The sequence below is a fragment of the Anser anser genome (assembly GCF_964211835.1).
Source record: "Anser anser genome assembly, chromosome: 5".
NCBI lineage: Eukaryota > Metazoa > Chordata > Aves > Anseriformes > Anatidae > Anser > Anser anser.
In genome coordinates this window covers 10,414,257-10,430,904 of record NC_139725.1, presented here as the reverse complement: position 1 = coordinate 10,430,904, position 16,648 = coordinate 10,414,257, and the positions used below count along the sequence as shown (strand labels likewise).

At 35.8% G+C, this 16,648-nt stretch overlaps 1 protein-coding gene across 20 annotated transcripts in view; it reads left to right on the top strand.

Moving 5' to 3' along the window:
- The window catches only part of ANO3 (anoctamin 3), a 262,481-nt gene that overhangs the window by 164,817 nt on the left and 81,016 nt on the right, over positions 1 to 16,648 (top strand). For all 20 annotated transcript variants that reach the window (XM_083838227.1, XM_083838211.1, XM_083838225.1 and 17 more), the window contains one exon: positions 10,449 to 10,585. In XM_083838227.1, the coding sequence (XP_083694353.1) occupies positions 10,449 to 10,585 (137 nt within the window). The remainder of the gene's footprint in view (positions 1 to 10,448; positions 10,586 to 16,648) is intronic.

The following is a 16,648-nucleotide window of genomic DNA, read 5'->3' as shown; positions in this document are numbered from 1 at the left end:
TCCTGTTCTTTTATTTTATTTCAACTAATTGCTCACATATACACATACTGATATTATTGCATATTTATGTGTGGTAGAGGAAATTTTTTTTAGTAAGTGATGCACTATTTTTCGTTCATATTCACATAGTTTTCACCTGAAAATAAACGTGGAGACCTCAGAGATTGAGGAAAAGATAGATCGAGTCGAGATCGAGTCCCATCAGCTCAAAATTGTATTAAACTTTTCTGTGGATGTTCTTTTCTGACTATAGCTATGCTATTTGAAGAGACAGAAGAAAATACTTAAATGGTAGCCTTTTTCTAAAATGGTTTGTTAATTTGCGTGTGTAAATCGAGACACTCCCCAATTATATCACTGAAATCAGTGGAACTATTATATATTTAGAGAAGTGTGATTGGTTGGGATCTTCACCTACAGGCACGAAACAGTATTTATAAATAAATCCCAGAAAGGAGTAGTAGGGATTGTATTAGATAAAATCAGCATTAAGCTGATTGACCAAGAGAAATCAGAGACCGTTTAAAAAAAAAACAACTTTCTATAAACCTTCAAAATTCATTTTTTTTCTTTTGAGGATCTTGTTTATGTGGGTAAGAAATTGTCTCCAAGACTAAGCCATTCTGTGATTCTAAAGCAAAGAGAAAATAGATTTTTTTTTTTTTTTCCTGAATCTGAACAGTCAAGGGAGTATTGCTGCTTGAGCTTTGATCACCAAGGAAGTGAGAATGATGCAGTGCTGCTCCAAGCTTTGGTCAGCATTCTGGCACTTGGATGGAGTTTGCAAAACAGTCTGATTGATGGGTATCATCTTTTTAAAAAACCTTTTCAAACCGCTCTCCTGAGAACATGAAAGAATGCTGAATTAAGTGAATGTGGTGAATTTTTAATTAGACAGTATCACGGAAGTGTACACAAAATAGACCAGATGGCTTTCTTCTCTTTCAGAATTGTAACTGACTGGATCTTCTACCTCTTTGTGAGAAAGGGGCTAATAGGCATCAGATAAACGATTTGAATTCAATGGAAAGCTTCTCCTTTAATTAATTGAAATTGTAGCTAAGGCCATAAATGTATTGGACTTATTTAGTCAGTAATGCTGATGAATTTGTAAAGTAGGCAGATCATGTATTACACCTTTGTTACAGATAACACAGGCAAACAGAACCGAGGACATAATGGTTTTATGTGTTGTTTTTTTTTTTTTTTTTCCTCTGTCAGTTTTAGGTGGTAAGTAGTGTTTTTAGTTTGAGGAATCAGGGAATTCAAGGAAAGAAATAGGCATTGAGCTTCTGTAATGTATAATGTGATCTGTGGGGTTTCAGATGTGCCATAATGCTCCGTGCTTAGCCAAAGCTTGGTGGAAATTCACATCCAGCAAAGGTTAACATCAGGGCTTTCAGATCTTACACAAGGTGGAAAGCACCCGATGCTTGGTTCTGGACCTTTAATAAACAGGATCCATTGTATTTCTCAAAGGGTGGTTGTAGAAATTTTCTGTTCTCTCCAGAGCAAAATCATGCTGTTGCTTCGACTTCCTTGAAAATGTTCCTTCTCTTCCTAGGTTTTTGAATTATTGAAGAGTATTAGGTTCTTTTTGTCAATTGTCTGACCTTGTCGCTTATTTTAGCTTGAGTTTTCAATAGACAAATCTAAAATCTGAGCTTGCTGTTCACCAAGGATATTAATCACTCAAGCTTCAGGGCAGCTTCTTGTATGACTTCTACTTTTCTAATGAGTTAAATATTCCTGATTTTTGATTGTTGAGAAAATGGCTTTTTACCTAAGACCTTCCCTAAGAGACAAATATGCCTGCTAACCAATATAGTATGGCTCCAATTCTGGATGTGTACGTGGAAAAAACAGTTACAGCAAATTTATTCTCAACAGAAATAAATTTATGTCAACCCATTTAGCTACAACTAGCTAGTCAAATCCAGTAACCATGCATCTGGGGGAATTTTCTGAATAAGTTTCTTGATGAGAAAATCCCAGTTCGTCAAGACTTCTTTGAAAATATCTGTGGAAGAAGATTTCTGACAGTGGGGGAGACGTGCAGAGTAACCAGTACCCTGACAGGCGAGCAGTTTGTCAGGGAGTGGAAGGCTGAGAGTTGAGTTACAGATTTCTGCAAGAGTGGTACGCACAGCAACTTGGTGACATCATTACAGTCTGTAATACCTGGAATTTTTCTTGAAAGATGCCTGAAGTTTTTGTTCTAGTATCAAACTGGAAAACTTCAGAGCAACTGTTGTAGAGACAGTAGAAGTATTTACTGTCTAGCTAAAATCTTTGATGCCAGACATGGGGGAGATGCTTATGTGGGATGACAAAAACACTCAGGCTGTCTCAGTGTGGTATTTCAGGTAAGAAGAACAGTATGTCTGTGATAGAGCACTTACCTGCGGTGCATTCTCATATTAACAATATGGCCATACGTTTTGTGATGAAAGCTACAGGCTCTGTATGACTTTGTGTCATGTTGCACAAATTAAATTTCAGGAGACAATGCATGTTATGTTGATGCGATAGTCACAAATACCTAAAATGCGTAGTTATAGCAACATGAGAAAACCCTTTCCCATGCTATTTTAGAATTGAGTGTCAGGATCGTATAAGTAAATAGAAGAAAATTTGAAAATACATGTGTTGTATATGTAGATGCATGGAAATCTGGGTTACACAAGAACATGGACATTAATATTACTGAACTTATTACCATGACAAAATATTATTACGATGTTATCCATGTTTTAATAGATTTGAAAGTCATACCAATGAAACTCAAGCAGTTGTCATTCACCCTCTCAAAGGGAATTCAGCATTTTGCTTTCTTTCTAAGTCTTCTGTCTGTGGATATTTGCTTGAAAATACTGGTGTATATTTATGTCCTTTTCTGATTTTGTTGTGCTTTGTTTTTCTTCTGAAAGATGTGCTCAGCAATTAGTTCAGTAGTGCCAGCTGGATTTAAATGACATAGAAGGTTTGATTTCAGTTACTAAATTTGCCTTTACTGCAGCTACCAATAATAGTGACTCTAGTTAGAGTTAGAAAAAGTAATTAAGTGGGAAATATTTAGTAGGAGCCACCACATACAGAAAGTGAAATGCCAAAAAGGAGATGAGCTCATTCCTGTAATGCGTAGTATGGATTAAAAAGATAAAAAATAAAATAAAAAAAAAAGAACTATGTCAGGTGCAAAGGCTCACAGAAACAGGAAATAATCTTCCACTGAGTAGTGTGTTCTTTTCTCGAGTCATCCTCTGTGTTCAGCAGTAGGAGCAGAAGCGCAGTGGCAGTATTTGGACAGATAGGTGGCATGTTTTTCTACCTGCTAGGTTCATTTACATTGTTAAAACTACTGTCATTAGTGTTGCCAGGTTTGAATTCGTTTATGTCCACTTCCAAACCTTGTAAAACAGATTTACAAAGGGTTTTCTTATTGCAATACAGATTAAGGCCTTTTAAATTCCTGTTTATCGCATAAGTAGCTAAGGCATGAAGATTTTGAGAAGTTAGACCATATTGAAAGTGCAGTTAAACTAGGAGGAAAAACTTGTGAATCTGATGCTCAGTCTGCTTGTTAACTTGAAAATCCAATTTGCTCGTTCTAACAGAAATATCTGCATATAAGTAGCTTTCTAAACTGTGTCAAAGTAGGCAGAACTATGACATGCTGAAATGTCTCATTTCAATTAAGATGTCAAAAACGAGTAATGGATAATACAATCAATAGAAATTGGCATTCAGGGTTTAGCTATAATGAGCATCTAATTTTAATTTATTTGGCAGTTTTTATCAGCTGCCTCATTAGCAATTAAAACAAAACTTTGTAATTCATTTATTCTTTTTTCATATTATTTTTTCTGAATTAGGTCAATTATGAGTGCTTTATGCATGGTAATGCAGAGATTGAGAAGAATATGATTCAAGAATATGACTCGGGCTCAATTTCTGCTTCAACAGAAAAGGGATGTTTCCACTGTGATGCTTAGAATACATTTTTCAAAAGCTTGTTTGATCTTCAGCTAACGTTCACCATGGGTTAAGTGTGGTGACATCTATTCTGACTGTGTGCTGAGATGGCTGAAAATCTGCCTTAGGATACTTTGTAATGTACACAGTGTCTGAGGGCATTGTCCAGCTGCCACACTAGAGCTGGTTCACACCTGGAGAGCTGGCAGCATGAGTAATGCAGCTAAGCGATCCATTAGGAGTGTAGTGCTTACTGGAAGTAGGTAAGGATTAGTCTTCTGAAAGTAAAATATTGAGGTTTAAAGTATCTAAGTACTTTGGGTGTTTAATCTGCCTGTACCAATTCTGTATACCATCTTAACTCCTCCAGATAGCTAAAAGCCTGCCTGGCTCCCTTTTTAAAAATTAGATATATTCTGTGTAATGGTTACAATTCTTGTGAGAAATTGTACACTAAGAAAAGCCTGCAGTCATCAACTATGCTAGCATTTGGTATATAAGTATGCATATGCAGGTAGCTGAAAAGCCTTTAATGGTATGTTTACAATATAGCATTCCAGGTACCTACCAGAATAAACTAAGATGGCCTAAATTCATCACAACCTCATTTATCTGAGTGTCTAGTGATATCCTCCTGCAGGTTATTTGTTGTTTCTGGGACTAAAATTGGGGCAAAAGGGGATTAACTTCTTGACCAATAATCTAATTCTTTCTAAAGCTTACAAGGTCCAATAATAATCGTTTTATCAGAATTTGTGAAATAAAACTATCAAGGAATAATTTTTATATGACTTTCCCTTTCAGTAATAGTGTCAGGTTTCAGTTGAAAAAGATCTTCTATCCTACACCAGTTATCTAAAATATTAATGGATGGTATGTTGCAGGGAAATTGGGACAAATACTTTTTATGTTGTAATTATCATAAAATTAAAATGCACTCTTGGCCCTTCAGAATTATGTGATAGAAAGAAAGGTAGCTAAGGACTGAAGAAGACAAAAGGTGAAAATGCAAACTGTGGACCTGGAAATTAATTTCTAAGTGCTTCTGTGCTGTTGGGTAAAAGACTCCTAGAAATGAAAATCTCTCCATCATTTTTTTTTTCTTATAAGTGCCCTTAGGGTAAGTCTCACTATCATGCATCAATCTTAATAAAACTGTATGTCAGAAATGGTAGATATCTGTTGTGATGAATAAAGACTGAAGTTATTCATCTTGCTCCTGTGTTCAAGGTAAAAAAACAGACTAGCAAGTAGGTTTTCAAACTGCTTTGAGTAAGAGATGTTATCCGCTTGATTAATGCTTAATTTTTTTAAAAGAAAATCATTTTGTACCTAAATCTGGATCCAGGTTGATGGTACAGATGGACGTAAATGTTCAGATGTGCTAACGATTGTGTCAGTGCTATAAATACATACCCAATTAAAGAGATGTCCTTGATTTACTGAATTGAATAGAGAAATTCCCATTGACTTCATTGAAAATTGAAATATCATTGGTTTTTGCCTCTAGAATTAGGATCTGTCACCCTTTTCTCTGATTAAATATTCTCGTCTTTATTTAAAATTTAATCTTTTGCTTTTTCCCAGGGTAAAACCACCACAACAGCAAAGCACATGTAGGACAGGAGTTGTTACCAGCAGAAAAGAGAACAAATTTGGGGGGAGGCAGGCAGTTGCCTGAGGTCTGTTAAGGAGCAACGTGAACTCAGTTTTCCTTTTTTGCTCCTCTGGTGACTTCTTGCCTACTCTCTGCCCCTCCCCAAATCAGGCAGGCTAGTTAGTGGTTGGCACTAGAGTCCATCCAAGAACCACAAGAGCGGTGTAAGCTGGCAGTTGTTCTCGGCAGTAACAACCAATAACAACCAATTTAGTTGTTGTAGGCCAGGGAAGGCATGATGGGAAATAAAGAAATGAAATGAAGTAAACAGTGGATTTCCCACAGTGTAGAGTGAAGAGCTTGAAGCTCACGAGCTTTTCTCGTGATGTTTTGTGGAGCTGCAGCCAAATCAAGTCTCTGTGTTTGAATTTAAAGGTGGGTGCTTATAATGCAAGAGAAAGAGAGAAACAGTCCATTTCACTGCCTTTGGGCTATGTTGCATTAAAAACATCCTTCATCCCTGAGCAGTACAGCTCCAGCCACAACATCCAGAGATGCTATCTTGTTTTGGCTTGTGATGATCCCAAATGACAGTTAAAATGCAAAAATAAATAAATAATAGAGATTGTAGAGGAAAGGATAGCAGAAAATAGTGTTACTTTATAGACTAAAATAATCCAAAAATGTCATGGAAGTTTTAAAACTGCAGTTATTTAGGAAAGGTTGCAGAAGCTAAATGACTGTGTTTGTATAAAATGTAGCATGCATTGGTGATGCTAGTAAGAACTGAATTTAAAGTAACTTAGGTCATATAATTTTATCTTTAAGAGCATGTCAATTGCCCAAGAGAGACTTTATCTTTTAATAGAAGTGGTGGTTACCTTATTATAGGAGAAGCACCTGGTCATAGAATTCCACTAATAGCATTGACTGCTTTTTTAAAGTTTCATCTCATGATCTCCCAAGATCCTTTTCTAAAATGAACGAATTTCATTTTGTATTCTTCACAAATTTTGGAACTGTTCAAAAGAAATTTATAAGAAGTTCAACTTAAGAAACAAAACATGCCTCCCAAAACCATACACGTTTCAATTATTCTATCTAGCCTGTTCTGGTATATAAATGCCATGCAATCCATTTACATTTTTCTCTGGAATTTTATTATTTATATTAAATATTTTGTCTTAAAGTATGCTGCAGAAGAGACAAACAGGACAGCAAGTTTATTCAAAGCATCTGCAAAGCATGCTTCCTGACATTAATGCATATTAATGTTAAGAAAAATGTGCACGCTTGGATATACTTTTTAAATATCGATTGTATGCTATGTCTCTGACATTTTTTCAGACAGGTGTAATATCACAGTATCACAGATTTCTAGGTTGGAAGAGACCTCAAGATCATCGAGTACAACCTTCAACCTAACACTAAGTACTCCACTAAACCATATCGCTAAGCTCTACATCTAAACGTCTTTTAAAGACCTCCAGGGATGGAGGCTCAACCACCTCCCTGGGCAGCCCGTTCCAATGCTTAATAACCCTTTCGGTAAAGAAGTACTTCCTAACATCCAACCTAAAACTCCCCTGTCGCAACTTTCGCCCATTCCCCCTCGTCCTGTCACCAGGCACGTAGGAGAACAGACCAACCCCCACCTCTCTACAGCCTCCTTTAAGGTAACTGTAGAGAGCGATGAGGTCGCCCCTGAGCCTCCTCTTCTCCAGGCTGAACAAGCCCAGCTCCCTCAGCCGCTCCTCGTAGGACTTGTTCTCCAGACCCCCCACCAGCTTGGTCGCCCTTCTCTGGACTCGCTCGAGCACGTCCATGTCCTTCCTGTAGCGAGGGGCCCAAAACTGAACACAGTACTCGAGGTGCGGCCTCACCAGAGCCGAGTACAGGGGCACAATCACTTCCCTAGCCCTACTGGCCACACTGCTTCTTATACAGGCCAGGATGCTGTTGGCCTTCTTGGCCACCTGGGCACACTGCTGGCTCATATTCAGCCGACTATCAACCAATACTCCCAGGTCCCTCTCGGCCAGGCAGCTTTCCAGCCACTCATCTCCCAGCCTGTAGCTCTGCTTGGGGTTGTTGTGCCCCAGGTGCAGGACCCGGCACTTGGCCTTGTTGAACTTCATACAGTTGACCTCAGCCCATCGCTCCAGCCTATCCAGATCCTCCTGCAGAGCCTTCCTGCCCTCGAGCAGATCGACACACGCACTTAGCTTGGTGTCATCTGCAAACTTACTGAGGGTGCACTGGACGCCCTCATCCAGATCATCGATAAAGATATTAAAGAGGGCCAGCCCCAGTACCGAGCCCTGGGGGACACCACTAGTGACCGGCCTCCAACCAGATTTGACTCCATTCACCGCAACTCTCTGGGCCCGGCTATCCAGCCAGTTTCTAACCCAGCGAAGCGTACGCCAGTCCAAGCCCCGAGCAGCCAGTTTCTTGAGGAGAATGTTGTGGGGAACTGTGTCAAAAGCCTTACTGAGGTCAAGGTAAACCACATCCACAGCCTTTCCCTCATCCACCAAGCGCGTCACTTTGTCATAGAAGGAGATCAGGTTCGTCAAGCAGGACCTGCGTTTCATAAACCCATGCTGACTGGGCCTGATCGCCTGCTTGCCCTGCAAGCAAGTAATATATACTCTAGTGCAATAATTAAATGTGTGTTAATCTTAATTCCTCCCATTTTTACTATATTGATACCATTACCTTGCGGAATAGTGTTTTCAGTGCATAAAATAAGTCATCGATTGTTAAAATGTACAGTGCTAGATTCTGTTAAGTTTTATAATCTTTTTAATTCTAAATTTGTGGTTTTTTTCATTGCTAAAATCTTTTCAGTCTACATTTCAGACAACGTAGCAGGTTCCTCTAGATGGAAGGTAATCTTTTTTACAGAAAATGGATGGTACATTTTAAAAGTCATGGCGTTGAAAATTTAAAAAACGTGTAGTAACTAAAGTATATTGAGCAATAAAACTCGTTTCATAACTTAAGATTATTTAAATAAAACAATATACTTTTGCAAAGTTTTTTTTGTTTTAGATGTACTCGAAGTCTCTAATCCTATAAAACTTTCCCTGTATAAGTGGACTTTTTAATGTAAGTAAAGTCTTTCTTTCAACTCAAATGGCTTATCTAGGTGTAAGAGGTTAGGTTTCATAGGACTTTTTCCTTCTTTTCATTTTACACATCTGGGAGTGAGTCAGATCAGCACATTTGCTTAAGTATCCTATTTCCTACCTTGTACTACTTAAAGCATTTTGCAGTCTTTTTACTACGTTCCCTTTTGTTGTCTGGAGAGTAACCTGTATATTAGGTTAAAACTTTCTTTAGATTAAATAAAGGCTAAGTTTGGTGCTCTCACAATCAAAACAGGCTATTTCATATATTAAAAAGTCCCTTCACAGATTTACTGAGGTTAATATCAACATCGGAAATCACTGAGGGCTCATTTTGTGCAATTATAATGTAAGTAGCTAAACTGCAGGGAAAAAAAAACAGCTTTCTGTAAATGTTCCAGTTTAATATTCCTTCTCAGAAATGTTTAAGCTACATGAGATAATTGTGATTGTTTTTTTTCTGTAATATTTACTGTGGAGAATTTAAGGGACAACTTAATGAAAAATACTTTGTTGTTGTAGATGAGCTATTCTGAATATAAAATTCAGGAAATTCAAGATTGTGGTTCCCACAGCAACCATGGCTTGTTTCTTGGCTTCTATTTAGGGTTTAGAATTACTGGGATAAATGCTGTTCCCAGTTCCCTTGACTTTTCCCATGTTGATATGAAAGCTGAGATGAGAACTTGGCTCAGGATTTATGGGTAACTTTTTGGTCTGAATAGTTTCTATTTGCAATTTGTCCAAGATATAATTGCGTGGGAATAATTATTCCATCTTTTTATCTTTAAAATATTTTTTTTCAAAGCTAACCATTTTCCAGCATTCAGTAGATGTTATATGATCCAACATTGTACAGGCATTATCCCTCATTTTACTCCTCTGAGTGTGTATGGTAAGCCTTGTCATGATCTTTTAGATGGAGAATGTGAAAGGAAATTCAATGACTGAAGAACAATTCTCTTTCCAATGGAGGATATAGGGTGACTCAGAGACTTAACTACAGTCTTGCCTGCGGTCATGATGCAGAAGGAAATCTAACTTCTAATAGTGGATCCTAATAAGCTTTGATGAAGGACCTCAGTCATGTGCAACTATGCTGGAGTATGCAAATATTTTTATAAACGCTTTTGTTGAGTGATTAAAAGGAAATCCACTGAAGAAGAGTACTTTTTTCATGGTGTCAACTATATTCTATTACCTTTGGGTACACCTCTTAAGTTTTCACCGCAATACCTTAATATGCAAATTTTCAAATACTATATGTAATGATGAGCAGCATGTGTATAGCAGAAGCATTTTCATTGCTTCTGTAATTAAAAAAACATGCAATAACGTTACCCTATATCCAGGATGCACCTGCCAATTTAATTACACATTTTGAGTCTTGACAGTTATGAGTCAAGCACAAAAGAGCTGAATATTTGCATTGTGTTTTTTTGGTTGGTTGGTTGGTTGTTTTTTGTTTGGTTGGTTTTAACTACTGTGAAGGATGTTGTGGGATTTTCTGATTTAAATGGTAGTAGAGGAGAATTGTCAGTAGGATTTCTACTGAAAAGGAAGTCAATTCTAGTTTAAGACAACCAGTTCAAATGAAAAGCTTTTGCAGGAAAGGATAGAATACAAGTTATTGAAAACTTAACACTTAAGAGGAGTATTCCACTGCAGATATAACTTTACTGTCAGTTTCTTTCCACGATAACCTAAAATGAGCCTACTGTTTTCTTCTGTTTTTCCTTCAGATGTAGGAAAGGACAAAGACACATACACAGATGATTCAGAGCATGGGAATTACGATGTTCGTACAGATCAGTCATTGCTTATTCAAAACAAGCTTGCCAGACAGAAAACAGAACCTCGGACTAAATCATCTTTAAAGGTAATGGACAGAAAACTTTATTAAATTGTATCAATTGCCATAATAGCTTAGATATTTTTTAAAATATGATTTTTAATGGGCTGGTTAAGCTAATGTTTAAATAAATAGACATCTCACAGAAAGAAATGTAGGAGGCTCCTGTATGACAATTTGACCTACAGAAGCAGTGAATAGAATTCTCTGTAGCAAAAGTGACCAAAATTTTGTAGGATCGAAGGTTCTAATGATTTGCATTGACTCATTTAAATTACGGTAGTCTTCTTTTTAAAAAATATATAATTTAGAGCATTTATGACATAGGACTCCCAGAATGGAGTGAAAAAAAATTATGTCAGCTGGGAGGCCTCAAGAAATTAGGAGAGTTTAGAAAAATTATTATGTGTTGCAGATGATCAGTCAAAAGTGATCTGAAGTGTGTAGGGTTTTCATTCTAAGCAAAATCCACATGGTAGGTAGAAACATTAAATGAAAGACAAAATTCACTTGCTTATAGGAAAGTGTAGGAACTTCAACTAAATAAGTGAAAAAAACATCTCTCCAGATAAAACTGACAAGTTATCTCACCTAGTAATTAGCTAATCATAGTATTCATCACAAGGCATTTTCTACAACACTTCATCCTTTCTAATGCCAAAGAATTATGATTGATTTTCAGTTCAAAACAGATTTTGTTTATTTTTTTCTTGTTGGGGACTGGGAGACCCTTAATTTTCTTTTCTATCAAGCATAATTTCTTGTAAACATAAGACAAATGACCTATTCTCAAGAAATTCTGAATTATTTCTTTCTTCAAGCACTAGTGATTTCAATCTTCAAGTAGCGGAATCTGCAGTACAGTTTTTACCAGCAATTCTATGTTTTTTGGTATATAAAAAAAAGTCGGTAATACTGTGCTACTGTGCTATGGATCTTAGAACCACCTCAGTTACTTAAAGAGTCTGTTGTTCATTGACTGTACCCATCAGCAGGACGTTCATTACGCAGTTCTGGCACCCATTATGCTTGTGGTACTTCGTGATTATATCATTGAATGCATGCTTCATGAAGAGTCTTTTATTCATTGTAAGGCTTATTCTCTCAGTCACGCTGTATTATCATTACTACAGGATTCTCTAAGACAGATTGATGTGATCTCTGAGACCACATTTTATGGGATGCTTTGGAAAAAAAGTTGTTCTTTTGTTGTTTTGTTGTTATTATTGTTTTAATTATAATAGCTACCTAATCACTTAGATTGGTTTGCAGATAATGGTATTTACAGTTTGGAAACTTAGAACCTGAAAATGAAGCTTTAGTAAAGGCAGAGAAGGTTTATATTTTAATCTGAACCACAGCAATGAGAACTTGTTGTGTTGACAGATTTTTCTTTGTTTTTGCAAGGCTAGATGAGTTAAGACAGAAAAAGCTTTTCTTTCATTTTATTTTTTAACAAAATTTCATTTGATTTTGTAATGACTTAAATTAATTACTGTAATTACTTAAATATCTTAAATGTGAGCTAAAAGAAAAAAAATGAAGAATTTACAGGATTTAAAGTATGTTATTGACATATAATTTGCATAACAGGTAAGGCAGATTAAAAAAAAAAAAGGCTTAGTTGGCAGATAATGTCTGTCTAGTAACAGACTTTTCAACTGACTCTTCATTCTGCTAACACAAGATAACTCTTCTATATTCATGTAAAATCTAAAACAACCACTACCTGTGTTTCCCCCAAGCAATGCATTTAGGACTGATACAAAGTTTATAGCCAACCAGTAAGTTAACTTTCTTTCAAAGTTCAAAGGGTACCCTTGTATATATATGAAGTTTAAACAAAAGTACAGTTTTTCTGTGTCTGTATTTGTACTTCCTTACCCTAAATCTAAATCTTCTGAAGCCACACCTGGCTTTTAACCTTGACAGCAACTTTTATCACAGCAATTACTTAGGAAGCTTCCTTTGGCTTTTCTATTGTTTTTGTAAATGAGGCAACCAAGCAAGATTCTCCTTTTTACTGTTTGCCTGCCTCCACAGGAAAAAAGCAAGGGAGATTTTTATTAGTCATGTAGTAGAAGAGAAGGTTATTAGTCTTCCTTTGAAATATTGTGCAAGTCCTTCTGGCAGTTAGTGGAAAATATTGAAGGGAAACTTTCTCTAAACCAATATAAGACTAGCAAAAGGAGTCTTCTGATTCCTTTTGAGATGGTTGAAAGTTACAGTGGAAAGCAGAGTAGAGAGCTTTACAGCTGGTAAGTACTCATATATTTGGAGAATTAACTGATTTATCATTATATTAAAAAAAAAAAATCTTCTTAGTCTGATCAGAAAATGAAGATCAGAAATACTGCCTTGACAAAGTGTACAAGGATAAAAGCTCGTTATTCTTCTCTGCTTATTTATGATTCTAATTTAGGATTGCTTTGGAAGGTGTTTTTTTTTTTTTTTTTATAACGCCTGAGAGTTTCAGGGACAGTGTCCTGCTGGCACAATGAAAGACAATACACTTCTTTTTTTTTTTTTTTTTAATTGTCTGGTGTTTCAGATTGCATATATGATGTGCACTCTCCATAAATCTAACTTGCATCACTGCAGTTTTAAATCTTTAGAAACATCAGATAATTTAGATATAGCACCTGGATGCCAACATTCATCTTGATAGTCATCTACTTTACTCATTTCCTTTGTTATGATGTATAACTCATAATCCCCTTTAGTGTGATAGGGTGAGATCAGTACAAAATCCACAAATTTTGTATTGACAAACTGGAAATTGTTCAGAACCATTAAAAAGTTATCTTCATTAGCTATCTCTGCTGTTTTCTCAGCACCAACTGCTACTGAGATTGTGTAGGAAGTATGACTTCATGTATGTGATTCCGTCATGGGATCTCACGCAGATGGGTAATGCCAGCAGGTGGCGGCTGAGCAGAATATGGCATAAGTAGTATCTGCTATTGTGATGAAATGTAGGGAGCAAGCAGGTCCCTAATGGTAAAGTTGATATTTGAAATGTTCTAGCTTCATGAAGAAAGGAAAGTGAACTACACACATTTTATCACTTAAATGGGAAGCAACATATGCCTAATGAAGTAATGAGGTCAGTAACAGTGAATTCTTTCTGTACCAATGACTTTAACATGTACAGTGGCGAGAGGAATATGTGAGATATTTTCCAATATTTATCACTATCGGTTCAGGAACTGCAAAGAATGTACCTGTATAGTACCCTAGTTTACTGCTTTTTGTAGTATCCACTGATACCTGCTATAATACTGCATGTCCAAACCAGCTTTGTATTGGATAGGATCTGACACAAGTTCTCTTTTAGTCTCTGGAAATGTTATGTGACTTCTAATAAACTTTAAATAAGACCTTAAATAAACAATTGCCTAAAACATGGAGAATTGTTTCCATTTAGCTGAACATAATGCTGAAAATTCAATATAATTTGAGCAAAACTCAGTGTGTTCCGCGTAGATTATTACAGTTATTATTAAAAGTTAAAACTACCAGTAAAAACCTGAAATATATTTTTTATGCTTTTTATTGGATTCTTTTGGACTCTGAACATATCCATTACATTTTTATGCAAAACAAATATTTACTTTTCAAAATTTTATGTCGGTGGTTTGGAAAATTTGAGTAAATCAAATTTAATATCTATAGAATAAGCATATTTTTAATCTTATTTTTTCTTTTCCACTCTTTTGCAATAGTTATCTTCTGTTTTCATTTTCTTCATGTTTAAGTGCATGTGATTGAGTTGCACAGTTTCTTAAACTTGATTTGTGCTATATGTTCTAATCCTGTCAATTTATCACTAAATTCATCTACATAATTTCACTCATAACCTTGCTGTTGTGTTCAGTGGAGGCCAGACATGCATGCTCAAAGAGAAGAGTTGTTTTAGTGTATAAATAAGAACAAGATGTTGTCAGCTGACAACGATGTACTGGAAAGGAGAATAGCAAAGGGAGTCTAATAGATAAGTAGTCTGCTAATGCGTTCTAATAACAGAAAAGTAAATAAAGTTTAAAAGGAATGATAACAGATAAAATCATTATCCCAGAATAGAATGACATGGTCAAGTGCAACACAAGTTAACTTCATGTTTATGCTTCCAGTGCATGGTTCTCTTCTGCTGTGAGGTGTGATTTAAAAAATAAAAAATCAGGAAATGAAGGGAAAGTAGTGAGAAATTTAATCACAGTGAAAGATGAAAGTTTTTTTTTTTTTTTTTAAAAAAAAAAAAAAAAAAAGAAAATGTTCAGTGGTCATGTCAGTTCCTCTTTAGGTCTTCCTATTAGACCTAAAGAGCAAATAGAGGCGATTGAATATTTAAAATGAAAAGCCTCCTCCTGTCCAAGCATCCTTCATTGCCACTTCCCCCTATAGTAATAATGAGCAGATTTTCAATATTTTGCAGTAGATCCCATAAACCTGAAACTAAAATATATGTATTTTTCATATTATATACACATGTATTTTTCATACGTACATCCTAAGTCTAAATAAAGCAAAAAGGAAAAAACAAGTGAAAAAAATAAGGTAACGACTAGTCGTATAGTTTATTCCTAAACGTTAAACTACAGTTTTATTGGGGAGATAAGATATTTCTTCCTCTCAGTTCAGAGAACAGCCTGAGTTCTGCACAGTACAATGTGGTATATGCAGAAATACATTAGCATGGGTAATTACGGCAGCATGTCACATTAACCAAGCTATGCTGTCTCTGATGCCCAAGATAGTCTGGATAACTTTGCAAATACAAATAGGTCCACAGTTTTCTGTTCTGGTTTATTGTGGTGATTCAAAAAAGCATGGCTGGGGGGAGAGCAATATACACTTAAGATCAATCATTCTATATTTTTGGAATTAGGTAATGAAAAGGATAAACATAAAAATCTACTTTAGTTTATCCATTCCCAAACTCTTTAAGCACAAGATGATTACTAACTTAGCCATATCCTTAGAAAATTTCTCAAAAAGCACATCTTGGATTACTCTTAAGTAGAACATGATTTTAAAAATGTTAAAAATGAGTCTAGTACTATTTTATTTAAGTGCACTGCTATAGCCTAAAATCTTTTAAAATGTTTTCACTGCTGGTTCCATGTAACTTAAGAAGTCTGTTATCTTGTTGGAGTTACAGGTTTGATTTTAAACATCCCGAAATAAAGTAAGCTTTAATTTGGAATCTCACTTTTGTTATGGAAATCAGCCTGTTGTAATTAGCTTTAGTAACATATTTGTTTCCAGAAAATACTTAAAGCTAAGAGTTGAGTCATAAAATCTGAATGTAGACACAAACCGTTGAAATGATGATATCCTTAGGCATGAAAATTACTTAAGATGTTAATGCTAAGTTCATGGTAACAGTATTAGGGAGAATGAGTAATGAAAATAAGAGAGGTGTTTTTCATGAACCAGCCAATAATCTCTTTATGTAATAACACTTAATGAACAGGAGTAAATTGTATTGATAGAAAAAATTCTTGTATTTCTGGTAGAATAACCATTCTGCTTACAGTTAGAATGGGAAAGCTGTTCATTTAGATCTTGCAATTTTAGGTGGTTATATCACCTAAGAAGTTCACATAGCACATTTCTGCCCTAGTTCCTCAAATTGTTTCCATGGCTACATCAATCTCATACATGATTTAATAGTCCTGAACTCATCCATTATTATTTCTGAAGCATCTCTTAAAAATCAAGAGATGAAGAGATACAGAAAACTGTTTTTCTTTGCCTCACCTTTGACTACTAGTGTGTTTTAATTGTAAGCTTCTTTCTTCTTCTCTCACTCGTCCATTGCAAGCAGATTTTCTCTGCAAGCACACAAAGTGCTTTTATATGCTGTAGAGTGTTCTGCACAGCCCTATTTAGGCTGTAAGACTCCATGCCAATAAGCTTTATGGTGATGTTTATAATAGAGTTTAGTGTGTCATCAGTAGGTCAGTGAACATATTGTTGCTTCCATGAGGAAGCAAAAACATTTCAAGGTCTATTTAGGTTTGTCTCAGTGTTCTTCAAATGTTTTTTGGTTCTACAGCTACTGTCAAAGTCGTGCTATTATGGAGT